Source organism: Metopolophium dirhodum, chromosome 4 (genome assembly GCF_019925205.1).
Source record: "Metopolophium dirhodum isolate CAU chromosome 4, ASM1992520v1, whole genome shotgun sequence".
Classification (NCBI taxonomy): Eukaryota; Metazoa; Arthropoda; class Insecta; order Hemiptera; family Aphididae; genus Metopolophium; species Metopolophium dirhodum.
Genome location: NC_083563.1, coordinates 9,396,975 through 9,416,041, shown reverse-complemented (window position 1 = coordinate 9,416,041; position 19,067 = coordinate 9,396,975). Strand labels below are relative to the sequence as shown.

The 19,067-nt window shown below is 27.1% G+C and overlaps 4 protein-coding genes across 7 annotated transcripts; 2 read left to right on the top strand and 2 right to left on the bottom strand.

Moving 5' to 3' along the window:
• The first annotated feature begins 72 nt into the window (after positions 1-72).
• On the top strand, positions 73-4,020 carry LOC132943141 (nuclear envelope integral membrane protein). Its single transcript, XM_061011982.1, has 8 exons — positions 73-373; positions 1,885-2,018; positions 2,090-2,309; positions 2,405-2,571; positions 2,644-2,859; positions 3,213-3,322; positions 3,390-3,554; positions 3,615-4,020. The coding sequence occupies exons 1-8, from the start codon at positions 307-309 to the stop codon at positions 3,775-3,777; spliced, it is 1,242 nt and encodes a 413-aa protein (XP_060867965.1). The 5' UTR covers positions 73-306; the 3' UTR covers positions 3,778-4,020.
• Positions 4,021-4,042: 22 nt separating this feature from the next.
• LOC132943144 (galactose mutarotase-like) lies at positions 4,043-6,180 on the top strand. Its single transcript, XM_061011984.1, has 6 exons — positions 4,043-4,195; positions 4,248-4,410; positions 4,468-4,838; positions 4,901-5,142; positions 5,210-5,597; positions 5,667-6,180. The coding sequence occupies exons 1-6, from the start codon at positions 4,043-4,045 to the stop codon at positions 5,754-5,756; spliced, it is 1,407 nt and encodes a 468-aa protein (XP_060867967.1). The 3' UTR covers positions 5,757-6,180.
• Positions 6,181-6,311: 131 nt separating this feature from the next.
• LOC132943139 (protein RFT1 homolog) lies at positions 6,312-9,390 on the bottom strand. 4 transcript variants are annotated; one of them, XM_061011978.1, is made up of 10 exons: positions 9,006-9,390; positions 8,797-8,918; positions 8,512-8,714; positions 8,263-8,452; positions 7,884-8,111; positions 7,543-7,815; positions 7,229-7,485; positions 7,029-7,157; positions 6,844-6,964; positions 6,312-6,605 (listed from the first exon to the last, which is right to left on the bottom strand). In XM_061011978.1, the coding sequence occupies exons 2-10, from the start codon at positions 8,854-8,856 to the stop codon at positions 6,465-6,467; spliced, it is 1,602 nt and encodes a 533-aa protein (XP_060867961.1). In that variant the 5' UTR covers positions 8,857-8,918; positions 9,006-9,390; the 3' UTR covers positions 6,312-6,464. The 4 variants fall into 4 exon arrangements, with proteins under 4 accessions (XP_060867961.1, XP_060867962.1, XP_060867963.1 ...); XM_061011979.1 differs by having other exon boundaries at positions 9,198-9,390; XM_061011980.1 differs by having other exon boundaries at positions 9,277-9,386.
• Positions 9,391-12,633: 3,243 nt separating this feature from the next.
• On the bottom strand, positions 12,634-18,531 carry LOC132943078 (uncharacterized). The gene is made up of 7 exons (XM_061011875.1): positions 18,293-18,531; positions 15,865-15,934; positions 14,406-14,496; positions 14,188-14,267; positions 13,611-13,682; positions 13,438-13,512; positions 12,634-13,062 (listed from the first exon to the last, which is right to left on the bottom strand). Exons 1-7 carry the CDS (start codon positions 18,386-18,388, stop codon positions 12,860-12,862), a joined length of 687 nt encoding a protein of 228 aa, XP_060867858.1. The 5' UTR covers positions 18,389-18,531; the 3' UTR covers positions 12,634-12,859.
• Between the last annotated feature and the right edge of the window lie 536 nt (positions 18,532-19,067).

Genomic DNA, 19,067 nt, shown 5'->3' with positions numbered 1-19,067 from the left:
CCATGAAATTGTAATATTATAGGTTATGGTTTTAAATATTAAAGTTCGTTATTTAAGAAGTAAAAACTAAAAAGTAATATAATACGATCCTCCATAACATTTGTCATTTTGTCATGATAAAAATATAGCTAAATTCACTAAACAGTAAATTGTTGTTAACTTGTATCTTGTAACAATGTTACTATTTTTATTGGGCTATTTATACTTTGTGACGACTTGTAACTTTCGATTCTTTTTTATCTGACAAGAATATTATTGATATTATTAAGTTGTTACCGTCTGTGACTACCTACGGCATATTTTAAAATGATGACATTTAAGACTGGCTTTGTATTTCTCACATTCGTATCTGTAATTCACTCACAACCGAACAGTAAGTATATTGATTTATAATTAAATATTTTAGGTACTTATAACTTCAGCAGAGTATTATATAATAATCTTTGCATATATTTGCATTGCAAATAGTTTCAATTTATTTTATCTATATTTTATTATTTTATACTATCACTAGATAACGGCTGTAGCCTATCTACATGCAGATTCAAGGTTAATACTTGAATTAAAACGTTTTTTTTTCTGATTTTTCTGATTTTTAAATTGTGTATTCGTTTCTAATAAAATGTAATCAAATACAATACGTACTTAGAAATAATCAATAGTAAACGTTAATGAATGGTTTTTATGAAAATAATTAAGAATATGCCTAAAAAGTTTCGTCTTTATTAATCAGATTATTTATGTATTCTTCCCTTAATTTTTTCAAGCGATTATATGTTATTTCAGCATTGACTGATTTTGATTTTCCAAAAATATAATACTATATTACTATGTCTTAATCTAAATCTTGAATCAGACCAGTTGTACAATTAAAATTCTTCTTACCAAAGTCCTTTGATAATCATATCCTGAAATCTTGTAAAATATTTGGGAAGCTTAAGTATTTGGTATGTTAGCAAACAAATCCCTTGTCCCTTCATCCTAATTTGTTTTACCGTTACATTTTTTACTTTTTATTATGTTAACAAAATCTACCAAAATGAACAAAATAAAATATAAAATATTTTACGCATCTAGAACATGACATTTTTTAACTACCGTCTATCTTAAATTATGATGTAATTCAAATTATTATTTTGAACTGTGCACGTACTTGAATCTCAAAAGTTCGATTAGCAATTTTTTCATACTAAAATTGTAGAACCATACTTACGTACTTCTAAAGTACAGATCAATTGAAAATTTTAACCATCCATTTTAAAATTCAATGAAATTTAAAAGAAATTTCCTTTCACCATAATATAGTTCTCTATCTATGTTTTATGTTTCATAAATAATTGCTCGAACAATTATTTTTTACACACCTTTAATGTTAGTATTTTCGTTACTTTTAAAGACATACGTTGACAAGTGTTAAAATTTCGAGTTATACCTTTAGTTATGGAGTTACGACAAAATAATTAAAATTAATTTCATGATTTAAAAATTTACTGTTTTTAGTCATATTTTAATGCAGTAGTTTAATTATTTTAATTAAATTATTTGATGGGGTCTAAGCCTCAGTCTAGTAAGCTTCCAATCTCCACTTATCCTGCTCATTCATAGACTTTTAACTGAAGAATCGGTAAATTTATCGATATATTTAGATATTCAATTATGTGGGTACTATGCGTTTTGATGATTATATATTTTTTTTATTAGAAAAAATTATCATAAAAACAATACTATTAATACTAAATTTTTAAAAGTTGTTTTTAATATTGTACACTTTGTTTACATATTTAGAAATTTAAAACTTAACTCAATTGATGATGATAAATATTAAATATAAGTCTATACTAATTTGTTACATTTGAATCAATTATTTAAACAATATTTATACAGGTTTAGTATATCCAGTCAATGCAGAAGATACAAAAAATTGTTGTTCTTTGTTTGAAAGAAAATACTCATTACCTCCAATTTATTGCTATGCAGGGAATGATAAAAGTGTACTTAATGTTTTTCAAACAATTACAGTAAGTACAATATATTAAACTATTTATTGAAAAATTATGAATGAATATTAATTATATTATTTATTGTATAGGTGGATTTAATAATTGAAAAAACGGATGACTTCATTGTGTATCAAGCAGCAGATCAGTATTTAGTCGAAGAACAAATGCTGTCTGATGAGGCTATATTATCTTTGAACAAAATAATATCCTATGTTTGGAAACGGAAAGATTTCAAATTGGATCCATTTCAACCATCTTGTTTTAGTATCAAAACAAATGCAGACTTTAAAATAATAATTCACTCTATTGGTATAAAGCATTATATTTAATATGTATTAATTAACTATTAGTATTATAATATGTTTGTAAACATTAACCATAAATATTCATTTATATTTTTACAGCTTTAGATATTAAGAGACTAGCAATGTTTATAGTAGGTATTTGTCTATTTGGGTATTCAGCTCGATTAAGCCATAATTCATTGTTTTACTACTTATGTGGAATTACAGTTGGTGTAACTGCGTCATTTGTGATTATAATATTACTTATCGGTCGTTTAATTCCTAAGGTATGTATATTTTATAATTTCTTTAATATATATTATATACATATAAAATAGTGTTAATACTTTTTTTTTTAGAAAAGAATGATGGTTGGATATTTAGGAGCAAGTTGTATGTTAAGTCTCTATGCTATTCAGATGTTGATGGAGAATCTCAATATGATATTGCTGTTATATTATAAGTATATAATGGGGTATATTGTTTTCTCTATTTTCGCCAGTTTTGTGGTTTGCTATAGATATGGACCAGTAACAAATCCAAGATCCATTGACCTCATAAGATGGACATTACAGGTAATTATTATATGTATTATTAATATTATAAATTAAAATAAAGTATTTGTTATTAAACAATTAAACAAAACATACAATTTACTATACAAATATTCATATTTAATATTCTGAATAGAGCAACAAATGTATTTAATTTTACAATGATGTTTTTTTAAATATTATTTTTGAAGGACACTTTTTATACTAAAAAAGTGCTTCAATCTCCTGTATTTTTCTTAATAGGTACAAATAAAAAATAAAAATAATAGTGATATTTATGCATCACCTATTTTCTTTTATCATCCTGTTATAATATTTTATAAAAATTAAAAATCATCAACATTCATTTATATTATTATGATTATTTATTTCAGTTAATTGGTTTGGCTTTGGTTACATCATGTAGTTTTCATTTAGAAGCTATGGTTTTAGTAGATATTTTATGTATTATACTCTACTACACAAAGTTTTCACTGCCTTTTAGGTAAGTTAACAATTATTATTGCTGTTAATATCAAAAATTTGTTAATAAAATACCACTTATTTTATAGATTATTACCTAAAAGTAAACCAAAACCACGGTTGTTATCTGAAGATGAGTATATACAACAATCTTTGATCGAAACACCAAAAGCCCTCGAAGAACTGCGAAAATACTGTAAAAGTCCAAATTGCGATACATGGAAAGTTGTGGGCAGATTACACGATCCTAAAAAGTAATTACAACTCAATAAATCAATTAATATAAGAATAAAATATTTTTAACAATATTCTAGATTTGCTGAGTTCATGGAAACATCTGTTCATATTAGTACAGAATCAGTTAACGAACATGAAAAAGAATTAGAAGATTATGATACAGAATACAATGAAGAATCAGAAGATAATAGTTTGTCTGACGATGTACAAAAGATAGACTACACGAGTGACAGCGAATAAAATTTGATAACTTACCTAATGTCTTTTTAATTATAAAATTTTAACTTCAATACTTTTTTTTTTTATATATAAAAATGTAAATAACCTGTGTTGTTATTCTAGTGTTGTTAATATTATTATTTTTTTTTTTTTTATTGGCCTTAATAAATTAAAATAGTAAGCAACTGAATAGTATATAATATTTATTTTTAAGCTACATGTTGTTATGCACATAATAAACTAAATAAAATATTAAACTTTAAATATTAATATTTTTTGCTTAACAATGGATGGTTCTAAAAAACTTTTTTCAGAGACTATGTTGTTAAATCCAATTAATGCTGATACATTTAATGATATAATTTATGAATCAGAAGAACAGCAAAAAAGTGTTGATGATAGTGATCTCATAATTGTAGACAACTATGGATGCATAAAAGTAACGGTTTATTTCAAATACCTAGTTCAGTATTAAACTTTGTTCTATAAAGGATGATAATGGACAAAATGTCAGAGTGACAAAATATACTTTAAAGAATGAACAAAAAGTTGTTATTGAAATCATTAATTATGGTGCTACCGTTATTTCCTGCTGGGTACCAAATGCACTGGGTGAACTAGAAGACGTTTTACTTGGTTTTGACTCAATTGAAGGTCAGTAGTATTATAATATGTGAAACTTTATGATCATTATGTCAATGTGTTGATCAGACTATAGGTTACAGAAAACACACTCCATTGGTGGTACATTAGGCAGAGTAACAGATTATATTAGTAATGGTCATCTCGAAAACGACAATGGTGAAATATATGAACTCATCAAAAATCGTGATGGTCATCACTTCAATGGTGGTGAAAAAGGATTTGATAAGGTCATGTGGGATGGGTATGTGGCGGATGATGAACTGGTATTAACTTATTCAAGTAAAGATGGTGAAGAAGGCTATCCAGGAACATTTCAAGCTCGGACAACATTTCGTTTGACGTGCAAAAATGAATTAGTTGTAAACTATGTTGGTATGACATCAAAATCAACTCCAGTAAATATGGCCTCAAATATGTTCTTCAATTTAGCTGGACAAGTAAGAACTAAACATTATTCCTGGTTTAATATTATTTTATGCCTGGAACCAACATATTATAGAACACCGGAGAGCCTGAACTCATGAATCATTCAATAATGGTCAATGCAGAAGAATACGTGGCAATAAAAGAACCAGAGCGAAGACCTGTTGGTTTGATTAAAAATGTACATCACACATGTCTTGACTTGCGTGTTCCAAGATTATTAAAAAAAGCCTTTCCTCTTGTTCCTGGTTTTGGATACAATCATACATTCAAATTGTTTAAAGGAAAAGACCGAAAAGCATTTAATTTAGCAGCCAGGTAAAAATAAATTATAATTGTATCGCTCAAAATACTTGTGTGCAGTGTAAAACATTATTTTATTCAGCTTAGTGCATAAAAAAAGTGGTCGCATGTTGGATATTTACACGGATATGCCTTGTATCTATGTAAATACTGCTCAAGATTTTCCAAATTATGGTAAATCGTTATTCAAAGAAGAGGTCTTGAAAGTAACTAATATAGAAGCACCGTTAGCAAAATTTGATAAATATGAATATGAACAAGAAAGTTTTATCTCTGAAGAATATAAATTTACGAGTGACGCAGAACTAGTAGAAGAAGAACACAATTTAGATTATGATATTAAACAGCCTTCAACCCAGGTTAACCATGACCAGGAAATCAAGCCCATCAAAGGAAAATTAAATACTATATATAACAAGCATTCTGGAATTTGCATACGTCCACAACTATTTCCAGATGCTGTTACACATGTAATTTTTTTTGATTATTGTTAATTTGTACATAAACAAAATTAGTTTTAATATTTGTAAATGTTCTAGAAAAACTTCAACAGTATTATTCTTAAACCATCAAATATGTATAGCCAGCAAGTCATTTATAAATTTGGAGTTATTGCGTCAACTGATTAAGATGTTTGTCAAAAAATAATATAGTTTACCGGATTGAAAATAACTCATCATTTATTATAACTTCAGAAAATTAACAAATTGACAATGACTATAGTAAGTAACCAAGAGTTTATAAATAATAAAAATGAATGAATGTTTATATGTGGCTTTAAACTTGGAAACTACTGAACCAATTGGCTCATTTTACACACATATCCCTAGAGACTATGGGAGTGTTCATAGCATCGTTTTTCAACTCCTATAGGTTTCCATAGGGTGGCTATGTCTCACACATGAATTTTGTTTTGGCTCATGAAAATCGATTTTTTTAAATTTATATACCTATAGGGTTACCATTGATAACAGAAATAAGAGACTAATATATAATTTTTTATATGTATATGTAAATTAATGTTTGTTTGTCCTGTATAGACTCAAAAACATCGATTATCAGCTAACTGAAATTAACATCTAAGAAATAAACATTTAAAAAATAAAAAAAAAAAGAAATAAACATCATATAGTTGAATTTTATTTTTTTATAAATATAAATTATAAAATAGTATTTAAAAACAATGTGAAAGTATTCTCTACTTTATTATAAATAATTTGATTAGAAATGTGTACAAACTTTAAAATTGATACAAGCATACTTTTGAGTTTTAATTGATCATTAAATATCAGTTTAATAAGGTTTTAAAAATTTGTAAAAACTATTTGGAAAGTAGTTTAATTGTGCTTTGAGCAATAAACTTTAGTTAAAAATCTAAATGTGGCCATTTCTTCATACAACCAAACTAATGTTGTTAGTAGAAACAATGTACCTCCTATTATAACATGTGTAAATTTTTTTTCTTCATAATATTTTGCCTAAAAAAAAGTAATAACAAAATATAAATATATAATCTTTTAGTATATACAATATTAAAAAAAAAGTTTAATTCAGTATTATTTATTTAACTACACTAAGATCTTCACACAAAATGTTTTTACTTAAGATAATATTTAAGATATTTCTTTCCTTTCATAAGTAAGAAAAATATATATACCTGTTCCTATAACAAATTTATATTTTTGTTCGGTACCTAATCAATAAAACTATACTCACCTCAGAATACATTGTAATAACAGTTGACATCATTAAACAACAAATGAATGATTTTTTTGGCTTTAATCCATTAAGTGGATTGTAATTTGTACCTTTATATTGAGATAGAATGTAACGACCGCTAGAAAAGTTATACATGATTAATACTATAAACATTATTGTGTAACCATAAAATATGTTTTTACCATTGAATGATTCTAAAAGTGAAATTACAACAATTTGCGAAAATAAAACCAATTCCGCCAAAAAGTGTAGAAAATAACAGAGATATAAATAAAAATATCACAGATAATATAACCATTTCCACATTGTATCTAAAATTAAAAACAAAAATATTATACAAATTATATATGTTTTAGACTAATAAAACAAATTGCAAACGAACTTGTTTAATTCAGAAACATTCATGGTAGCTGACGCATAACATTCAGCGATACCATTAACGGCTAAAAATAGAATGGCCAAACAATGCATTTGTAACAGCACTGGTCCAATTCCAGTAGCCAATGTTGATCCTCCATAGAGAAATAATGCTAGTTTAGCATATGCTTGTCCAAAACATAGTGCAATTAAACCAATAGAGCTATTAACACGTAACAGGCATTCCAGAACGCTAGCTGCTTCTTTTATGCGATTAGGATCCTAAGACATTGTGATTATGACGTTTGCATACCATAAGTCATTCATCATATTGTATACCTGTTTAATTTGTGTTTGGATTGGCACTTCTCTTTGAACGAGTTGACTAAAATAGAAGTATGCAGCGGTTTCTACAGGTTTGAACAAAAACCTAGCAGCTAATGATCCCAAATTGTTGACAACATCGTATACACCTTGTTGATCAAATCTTAGTGTATTAAAAAATGTCATTACATAACGTTCACCATCAGTCAATAGTTGTTTCATAAATCCTTGTTTCAAGAAACTCCACAACAACTTAAGTAGAGAAAAATCCATACATTCCGACAATTTCTAAAATCAATTTTAAATTTACTATCAAATGTTGATTTAGACATTTAGTTGAATGTGTACAAACTTACTTTTCCAGTAAAATTTGGAAAAAATTCCCACATGGTTTTGAAAGGAAAATCTTTTTTGTCTTTTTTTGTATAATACCAAAAGTATATGTAAAATGACATTGTGTATGCTATGACTGATGCAAGTTGTGCAAATGAAAACGCTAGTACAGCATTCTGACCGTTCCAATACAACACCATTGTAGTGTAAACAATAGTTCGAACAGCAATGTTTATTATTTCTAATACAACCTAAAATCTGTTCAGTATTATTTACAAAAAAAAAAAAAAGAATCCATTGTTTGCAGTATAGCTCAAAAGGACCTTTTTTAATATTCTGTATAATATGTAATATACTTATTAGATACCCACATAATATACACAAAAAATATTTTTTAATTACCTGCAACTTGACAAATAAGAATGCTTGCGCTACAATATACAACTGTTCGCAGCATAGTTCGATGATACAACTTATAAGAATTGACCATACACCAAATTCATAATATGTAGTAACAGTAATATCAGGTTGGCTTAGCAAGTGAAGCCAAATATAACCGCATATTCCACAAATAGCGGCACATAATGGTACACTAAAAAGAATAAAATATATATATATTATTCAAATTTTTAAATCCGGGTAACGCCATACGAGAACCAAATGAGATTGATGACCTTCAGCCAATTGTGATGCAAGGTATCTGTTAAACAAGCACGACGAAATGCTTCTCTGCTCAAAAACAAAATTGTTGACTCGAGTAATAATAAACGGACATTTGTAACTCCCAATTCATTTTGAGAGACATGTCGCAAAACAAAAGCGTTTACAACAAATGTCAAGCATCGAAATGCAACCTTAAATTATTAAAAAAATAACCAATATAACAGTGAATAGTATTTTGAGTATAAAAATAATGGACATAACATGTAAACTAACTTGCAAGAGTATGTTGAGCGATGCGTTTTCAACGCTACTTTTCAAAAAATTTTTCTTCATTTTAGTATATTAGTCACCAAAATGTTGCATGTTCACATAATTTATCTTTCGTAAATAGGTACCTAAATGAATTCATTGAAAATATTTTTTTTAATTTTTAGTGTGAGACTCCTAACTATATAACACCATCATAATTAATTATTATTTACACAATGAATACCGCCAACTGAGCAATGGTATTTTAAATAGAACATTTTAACAATTCACCCCACTCGACAAAATTTTACATTATGTAGGTAAATTATTTGGAATTAATTTATCAGTAATTCAATTTTAAATTGAATAGGTTTATATTTTATACTACGTGTCTGCGTTGTATTTTATTAGATAATCGACATCACTTTTTAAACTTTGTCTGTGAAGAATTTGAGGTACAGTTTGTCTGAGATGTGAAGTTTGAAATATTTTATCTATGCTCACTGCTGTGAAAGTGTGAAATGTGAAGAATCAAGAATACGAATTGAAGATGCTTCCGACGTAGGAATACAGAATAACTGTCGTAGTTCCGATTCCAAATTTCCGAATTCCAGTAGATTTGACACTAATTAGTTATCACTTATCAGTTATCAGCTTAAAGTGATAAGTGATAACTTACTGATAAGGTGGTAACTGGTAAACGAAATCCTACATATTTAGTTGCCTATGTATTTATTAAAAGGAGTTAAAGAAAGGTTCTAATATTCATATTTTTTCATAATTTTAAATTTTAAAGTGAATAAATAATTATTATGAATTTGTCTATTACACTTGGTAAAAATATGTGTGATTAATATAAATATTTCGCTCCCCAATAAGCAATATGCTTCTAAAAAGTTATTATTTTTTTTTTTAATAATTTTAATTACAATTTTTATTTTTTTAAACGTATTATTATTACTTACTAGCTTAAATAATTTTGAAATCTGAATGTTTTAATATATTATTGTGTTCACCATGATTGATGAAATGTGCAGATTCGTTCGTCAGACACTCGTAGGTCGATGGATGGGTCAGCCCAGTGCTTTTACAGGTTTACGTAAAATATACAATGTGGTGATCATTGTTTCATACAACAACAAATATAGGTAGTTAATAATTATTATACATATTATAATTATTTTAGATTCTGAACGGATCGATGAATGTATTATTGATTGTACAATGAATAGTGTGTGTGTTTTATAAGTTTTTTTTTCTGACTGTCATCGCCATTTGGAGCAGAAAAAATGTCACCACACCAGTTAATTTTTACTTTTACGTACCTAGCCAAAAACCTCAATATACATATTATTTTTTTTATTGATATTTGGTAGGTAGGTAACAAACAAATTAATGGTTAATTCTTTATACCAAGTTAACGAGCATGTTCAGTAGGGCCCAGTGGCGTAACATTGACAGTGTTGACCTTAGAATTTTATCAAGATTAATAAAAAAATAAAAAGTGTAAATAAAAGAAATATTGTATTCATCTATACTTAGAAAATAATAAATATGTAACTCAGTAATGATAAGTAGATGGGTAATTTAGCTATAATATAAAATATTGATGAGAGGAATTTGATATCACACTCAAGCGGTATAACCACTTGAATTCATAAAAACGTCGGCATGAACAGTCCCAAAATATCTATTTTTAACTTTTCTCCTAAACTAAGATAGCTAGAAAGTTGATTGATAGCTTATTAAAAAGGAATTATCAAGTAAATACTAAATGTGGAATTAAAATTTTTTTAAAAAAATTATTTAATTTTTCATAGATAAAAAAAAGAGTTATTTTTCGTTCGATTTACATTTAACGAGGTAGATTTCCGAAACTGGAGAATGGATTTTGTTGTTTGGGGTCTTGTTAGATTCATATTGACTAGGGAAAGTGCAGTGAAGATTTTTAGAACTTTATTTCCAATCGTTAGTTCACTACAAAGCTGTATAGCTGAAATACATCAAAAAAGGTCCAATAAAATTTGTTTCAATTTTTTTTGAATGTTCTGTAATGAATTAACTATTAAAGATAAAGTTCTGAAAATCTTCACTGCACTTTCTTAACCAATCTGAATCTAACAAGACCCCAAACAACGAAATCCACTCTCTGGTTTCGGAGATCTATTTGTAGGGGTGTTCACACCGACATTTTTCTGGATTCAAATTGTTATACCGCTTGGGTGTTATCAGTTAATAAATTTCTAAAAATTAAAAATCAAGAAACTTTACATACCGATCCCTGACTTGGCAAGTTTTTTTTTCATATGATATTTCAAGTTTTAGCTTAGCATTTGGATTTACCGTGTTTTCGCATCAAATATATTGGACTTTCCGCATATTTTTTCATTTTAAATTGAATTTGATATAGCTTTTAATAGGAACTACGCTATTTTCACATTAAAAATCGGTATAAAACCATTAATGTTCGACTTTTACGAAAAATGGAGTCATCCTGTTTTCACTTAGCACGGCAAATTGGTAGTTATCTGATTTCGTATTTCATGCTGCATTTTATTTCTTTTTCGTATGGACAAATGGACAATAATAAACATTTGATAAAGTTGTCAAACATTTAAAAGTTAAAACCTTAATCCAAATAAAGTATACGTTTATACTTAAATATATTTATCTTGAATAAGTTTTCAGTGTGCTTATGACGCATATGTACTATGTAGGATATTTTACTATGACTTGGAAAGTTGGAAATTAAATATTTAAACGAAGTAAATAACGATGTTAGTTACTCCGTAGTCCGGAGCTACATTCCCTTATTCTTTTTAAAACAAACGTCCATTTGGCAATTTCCATGGACCGCATAACACTATTCAAATAGAAATAGAGATTTATTCTATCCCATATTCCCATATCCCTTATAAAACGACCTATATAATAAACAATTTAAATATGTATTTAACTGTCAAACCATAGTTAGGTACTTAGGTATAAGTAATGTCTTGATAAGTACTTCAGGTACCTATAAAATAAAATAAGAATAAAAAGTAAATATTATATTAATATAATATATAGAATCACGGTTATCTATAGTCTATAGTGGTTCCCAAAATGTTACGACCACGGCACCCTTAGGAAAAAGTTTTGTGTTCCGTGGAACCCCAATGTCTGTAAAACGAATATTTTATAGCAATTACCTACTAGTGACTATTATTTATTGGTGAACTTTTTTCTCCAAGTATAATATAAAATAATTTTCCCAATATTCACATATTATAGGTACATTTGGCGGAACCCTTAGATTGTCCCACCAATATCTCGCGAGTCTTGTAAGATTAAATATATTCATACCTCATATATTAATAATTTTATTATGTTTATAGAATCTGCTGAATAAACTTGATATATTATATATACCTATATAGTTATATCTAAAATCATGCCGTTTCCTGCAGTTTAAAATATTTAAGTATAATGTACATAGGAATTTTGTTTAGTCCCCCCCCCCCTATTTCGTATTTTTTTTTTAGTTAGATTTTTAAAATATAATATGTTGTGTACCAGAAATATAATAAGTTATAGCCCCCTAAATAAATTCATCACGCTACGCCTATGATAATATATAAATGCATAATAATGTATCGATTTACCTAACTATTCTGCTATTATATTATTGTAATATGTGTATTCTACCTATATATTTTACCTTCTTATGTACGTATATCTGTTTTGTGTTTAGTGCTGATCATTATTATTAACTTAAGACAATATTATTGAATGTTGTAACATAATATTATTATATTCGATATTGTATTATATGTTTAATTTTTTATATATTATATATATGTATAAAGTAATAAGTATATTATATATGATTTTATTTTAAACATCCAAAAACATTTAAATAGGTACATTACATCGTTATATTAATATAATTTAAAAATATATTTGATATAAATATGTATAGTAATTTTAATTGGATAATAGTATAATACAATAATACATAATATATTATACATTGTATTTTACTTCTGTATAATTAACTTACAATATCGATTATCAAATTAAATCTGATTAAATCAAATTTTGATAATCAGCAGAAAAACATTTCGTTGTATTGATTTTCCGTTGGATATTTGCAACCTAGCTGGTTAATAAACTTTAATGTGTGGATATCTAATTGAAGAAATTTAAAGTGCTGTACTATATGCCTCCAGATAGTATCTTTGCCAGGTGTTTTATTATGGCACCAAATAACTGTTAACGGATTGCCCTTGTCAACATTACTTTCATCAACTAAAATTAAAAAAAAAAAACAATTTAGTTATGTAACATGTAATTACATTATATTAAATGTAATTATTAATGACCTCTTATACAACGAAATAATGTATATTTAAATATCGTTATAACGTAGGTACCTAATGTATACAATTCACAGTCTCACAAAAAATCGCGAAAATGTATATGTTAGGTTTTAACAGTTAGACTTAGACAATACCCTGGTACCTACTAAAAATACTTAAAAGTTAAAAGTAATTTATAAAACTAGAAGACGTAGAAGAAAATATGCTCCGTTATATCATATATGCCCTAATGGCGAATACTAACTATATAACACTATTATCTAATATAATAGGCTCTTATAATTATTTAAATATAAATTCTTACTTTCAGCCATTGTGGTGATCATATACCCATCCTTCTCACTAGAGCCGATAATGGTCATTCTATACCTTAGAAAAACTAAAAACAGGCATATATTATCAATTATTATTTTATTATTTTTATTGAATGATTAGGTATGTTTGACGTTAAACCCCGATCATCTTATACGTGCTTACATTTTTGTCCAATAACATTTTCAGTAATTGAGCATTCCGATGCTGATATTACGCTCAATGGCATTGTAGCTCCTAAAAAATAAAATATTATCTGTTGTTAGTTGTACTTTTCACATAAAAATTGATTTTTGATACATAATAAACGAAAATGTAATTAGATTTTATAAGTTGTATAGTGAAATAATCGTGCTTGAAACTTGAAAGTCGAATAAACTGGGAAAATTATAGAAGAAGACAGAGCATGGCCGTCACGGCGTATAGACCATAGACCATAAGCTGCAGGTATAATTATAGTATAGTGACCAGAGTCCGAGTGGGTCTTGGATGGAAATACAAGAGTCGACAATTTGCAGATTCGACTTTAGTTGGACACTATTATTAATTGAATATTGCTATAATATAGATACGATTATAAGATTTTATTTACAAATAAATAAATTTCTGACCTCAAAATTTTGGCACTGCCAAAATACTGGCGCCCGGGGCAGTTGTACCCAGCGCCCCCCCCTTCCCTAAATGCGGCCCTGTACATAGGTACAATGTATAATTATTATAATATAATATGCTTATTGCTTACGGCTGTAAATAAAACCTTGTATGATTTTATCGTCGGCTGATGGTGCTGCACCTCCCACATCGATTGTTATTGTAGTGGACCTGGAGATAATAATAGTACGCGAAGCGTATGAAAAATAGTTTCCATTATTATAATAATACAAATTAGGTACAATTTATGAGAAGTCCAGTTGTTGTCCGGTCATATTTTAACTTTTGGGCACATGAAAAACTACTTACTGTTTGTTGATCGAATTCATGTACACTAGCCAACCATTCTCCTGGAGAGCCATAAAGTATGCTGATGTACATTCGCACGGTTTTTCGTTATCTATTTATGAAACAAAATTATATCTACATTTTACAGTTTGAAGTTTTAAACACACTAATTATTAACTGATTATTAATATATTAATATTGTATATAAATCGTTGACGTTATAATATGTTAAGCTACATATTGGCCATTGGCGCAAAAAAATTTCTTCCGCGTTATAGGTATGTTGTTCAAGTGTTCTACACAAGAGTACAAGATATTAAATTATTTAGTTATTTTCAAATCAATCAGAAATGCCACTTGACCTTTGTGCTATTAGATTTCAACGCCACAAGGGCACAGAGAACAGTATTAATATTAAAATATAACATACTACTATATTGCAGTTGTATTAAGAGGATGTCAGCGGACTATTTGTTTTCTCTCTCTGGTCCACACGCAATATGGACAAAACGCAATTACACAGAATCATTTGTTATATATTTTTAAGAAATCTTAGAGTATCACCCATTACAAAAATGATAGAGAATGATATTTTTGAGGGAATGACATATCGATTTGTTTAAATATTGTCTCAAAACAATTTAAACATAATTTAAATTTACAAGATTTTTTGTTTATTAAAAAAGTCGAATACAAAGTCAAATAACAATAAAATATAAAATCGATATGTCATTCCCTCAAAAATGTTACTCTCCATCTTTTTTGTAATGGATGATTTTACTCTAAGATTACATAAAAACATAGAAAAAATGATTCTGCGTTAATGCATTTCGTCTATGTTGCGCGTACGCCAGAGAGAGAAAACAAATAGTGCGATCATCCTCTTAATATAATATTACTATACTCTAAACGTGATATCATCGTTGTCATAATTTAAGCATATGAGTATTGCATGATTTTTATAATATAAACATTAACAAAATATATTAGCGAAGGTTTTTGCTTTTAATTACACAAAAAAATCATACCCATAATATGGTCAATAAACCCTATATTTATGGACCACCCCACGTGAAAAATTGTTCCTACGCCACTGGGGAAATTGAAACGGAAGTCCAAGCAATCATATTGATTTGTAAATAAAAAAGAAGACTCATATTATTAGTTTAAAAAAGTTTGTTTTTTTTTTACTTTTTTAATTATTACCTTGATTATTACTAAAAATAATAATTTTCTAAAAAATAAGTCAACAATAATTATTATTAAAAAATAATTGTGTGTGTATTAGGGAAAAATACTGTTGAATATTTTTGTGAATGTCTCCTTACGGTGTCTCCACATTGTAATATTTTAGGTGAATTACAATTATTTTATCACCTATTCACCCGGATTTCAAGTATTAAGATATGCTTAAAATATAAAATTAACAAATTTAAATGTACAATACTAGTATTTTAAATGTGTTTAAACAAAACCGTACTTGTGAAAATATTACAGTCTTTGCCGTCTTGGCATCCAGTCGCCATAACTGCATACCACATGCCAGTGAACTAAAACAGTAATACAAATGCCAAGATCATTTTAAATTCTTGAATTATTTTTTAAAATTATTAAGTTTTTATTGATAAACCATTTTTTAATAAATAACTTAGAATAGAGCTCCAAAAAAGTTAAATTATTGATTGAAATATAAATATGAATGATACTTATTATGTGGCTATAACACGATTCCGCAAATTTGCGGAATCGTGTTGATTTTAATAGTCATTGATAAACATACACGATTCCGCATAATATTAAATGCAACGTTGCCATTCCGAAAACAAAATATATATTATTGTAACATAATATCATATTACAAATCATTTAAAATTTTTTCTTTAATTTTATTTGGTTGGTTAGCGCTTCCATCTAGCGGGTTACTTAATCAATTGTTCAATATTATAAAGTTTAACAACATGATGCTATAATGTATAAAATAATATTAAACAAAAAAATCATTAAATATAAAAAAATATAAATATATTATAGTTGTCACTTGTGAAATAGATATAGTAATATGGTATACTGTTATAGAAAGTTATCAAAATTAAAAAAAATTATTTGAAATATTATAGTTGTCACTTGTCAAATAGATGTTATAGAAAGTTATCAACATTAAAAAAAATTATTTGATATATTTAATATATATTATAGTATTTTAGTATTTTCATAAATTCCCACATTTTAATGTAGGTAACTACTTTGGCTTTTATCTTTAAAAAAAAAATATATTAATGGAAAATAGAATCCACTTTTCAACCCATGTATTGTGTATAACTGCAAAAAATATTTAGGACAATACTCAAATGTACCATCACCGAATAATTCTTTGTAATTTTTTGTTAAAAATGAAATATTATTAGCCGTTGATATACAAACAAATTTCTCATTTGGTGGAGCATGAATAAATTGCTGGTTTTTATACATAAAGCTATTGTCTCATTGCAAATTTCTTAATTGTTCTAAAGCTTCATCTAATAATTTGGGTAGTGTGGGCATTTTTTTTCTTTTGTCATACATAGACTTTCTTATTGATGTAATATCTTAACATTTAATTGCTGTAGGGACTTGTGACTTCAGTAATTCTGTTCTAATTATTTTTACTGGCCTGCTTGAAATGGATTATTCTGCCTTCCGTTTGCAGTTTTCTCTTAAGACTTGCCTATCTAATTTTGTCTGAGGATCTGCATCATGATAATGGCTGCCAGAGACGTCGCAAACAAGAATTTTTTCAGGTGTAGAAAAAATGAGCGCCGTACAATTTTTACTACTTGAACACCTCCATTTCAGTACACCGTATTTTTTACTATACCCAACAAATCTGTACTTATATAAATCTACTAATGCTAATTCTCATCTTCGCTCCAAACTAATTAACTGTATACGTGAACCGATCATTTTTAAAAAAGAACTCAATGGTGTCAATATGGAAGTATGACACTGACTAAATTCATTTCACCTGTAAATGTTAGGATTTGGGAAAATATTGGAACTAATTTTATCTCAGTGCAGTTGAAATGTAGAATATTATTATTATACGTTATTAATACTACGTTATTACGTAGCGTAAACGTAATTTACATATATCTAATACTTTATATGCAAAATTAAATTGATGGACTTTTAACAATTGGTATTTGATAATGTGGATGTCATATGAAAAAATCTAGTTTTTGTATCGAATTAATGCTTATGAAATTTATCGATATATATCATCATAAGGAAACAATATTAACCATAAGACAAAGTTACAATATAATGTCTAAAATGTAAACTAAAATCATGTTTTCCCAAAGTTTTATTTTCAAAAGCGCAAATCGAAAAATATACGAGTAACTTTTAATTTAACTTATCTTAGTTATTTTAAAAATAACTTAACTTAACGAGTTAAAAAAAAAAATCGTTAACTTGCCCAGCCTTGCAAAATGATTTATCATTATCGGTTACAATAATATATATTTTGTTTTCGGAATGTCAACGTTACATTTAATATTATGCGGAATCGCGTATGTATTTCAATGGCTATTAAAATCAACACGATTCCGCAAATTTGCGCCACCGTATTATGTACACAACTAGGTAGTTTTTATTAAAAATGATTAAGAGATAAGATTATATTGTAAATTTACAACCATTAAGAAAATATTTGAATTGTCAACAAAATAAAATAATTATATTTATACGCATAGTTATTTTTTAAAACAGAGAAATAATTATTTGAAAGTATTTTTTTTACAAATTCAAATTTGTTATCTTTCGAATAAGCACATTCACACGCTTTATTTTAGAAGAATTGATAAGTACTTGGCGTACATACACTTCGAAATAAGTAATAATGTAATTAAATGAATTGAATAATACATTACATTTGTAGTTTCAATAGAAAACTCTGCATTAATGCCATGGAAACATTCTCCTCCCAAGATAATTACAATTGCCGAAAACACCGAAAGCTTATTCATTGTATTTGATTTTTTTTTTACGACGCTGATCTGGTAATTTGCGTTATTCAAAATAAAAATGTATCCATGTCATAATATGTTATACAATCATGATATCGAAGTTCGAATGACTAAGCTGTGTGATTTGAACAGTTGCATGGTATTGTGTATTTAGATAATTATAAAATTAAATCATATAATATTTTGTTGTTTAAACAGATGCGTGATTTTGAATTTATTGTATTCCATTTTATACATAAAGAATTAAAATGCAGGAAAAAGTAAATATTTACTTCATAATTATTCAAAATTGATTAGTGATCTAATTGTTTTTAATTTTAATTAATTATTTCAACAAAAAATTATTTAACACATTAACACGTTATAGGTTACTTTATATTCTACTTATTTACCGATACATAAATATTATTAATTGCAATTCATTTTAGAAATGCAGAAAATAAATTATAAACAGAAATTTGATGTAGGTAATGTTTTTATTAATTATGTTTTAATAACTGTTGAAGAGTTGAAAAATTACAATTTACAATTTATAATATGTGTACCGTAAAATTGTATACCTACGAGTCTACGAATCACATTTATAATTATCATTCATATCAAATAAACTGTACCCTTCGGGACATAGAATTCACGAGGAATCTATTGTATTCAATTTTCCAACCTTATCCTAGGTATT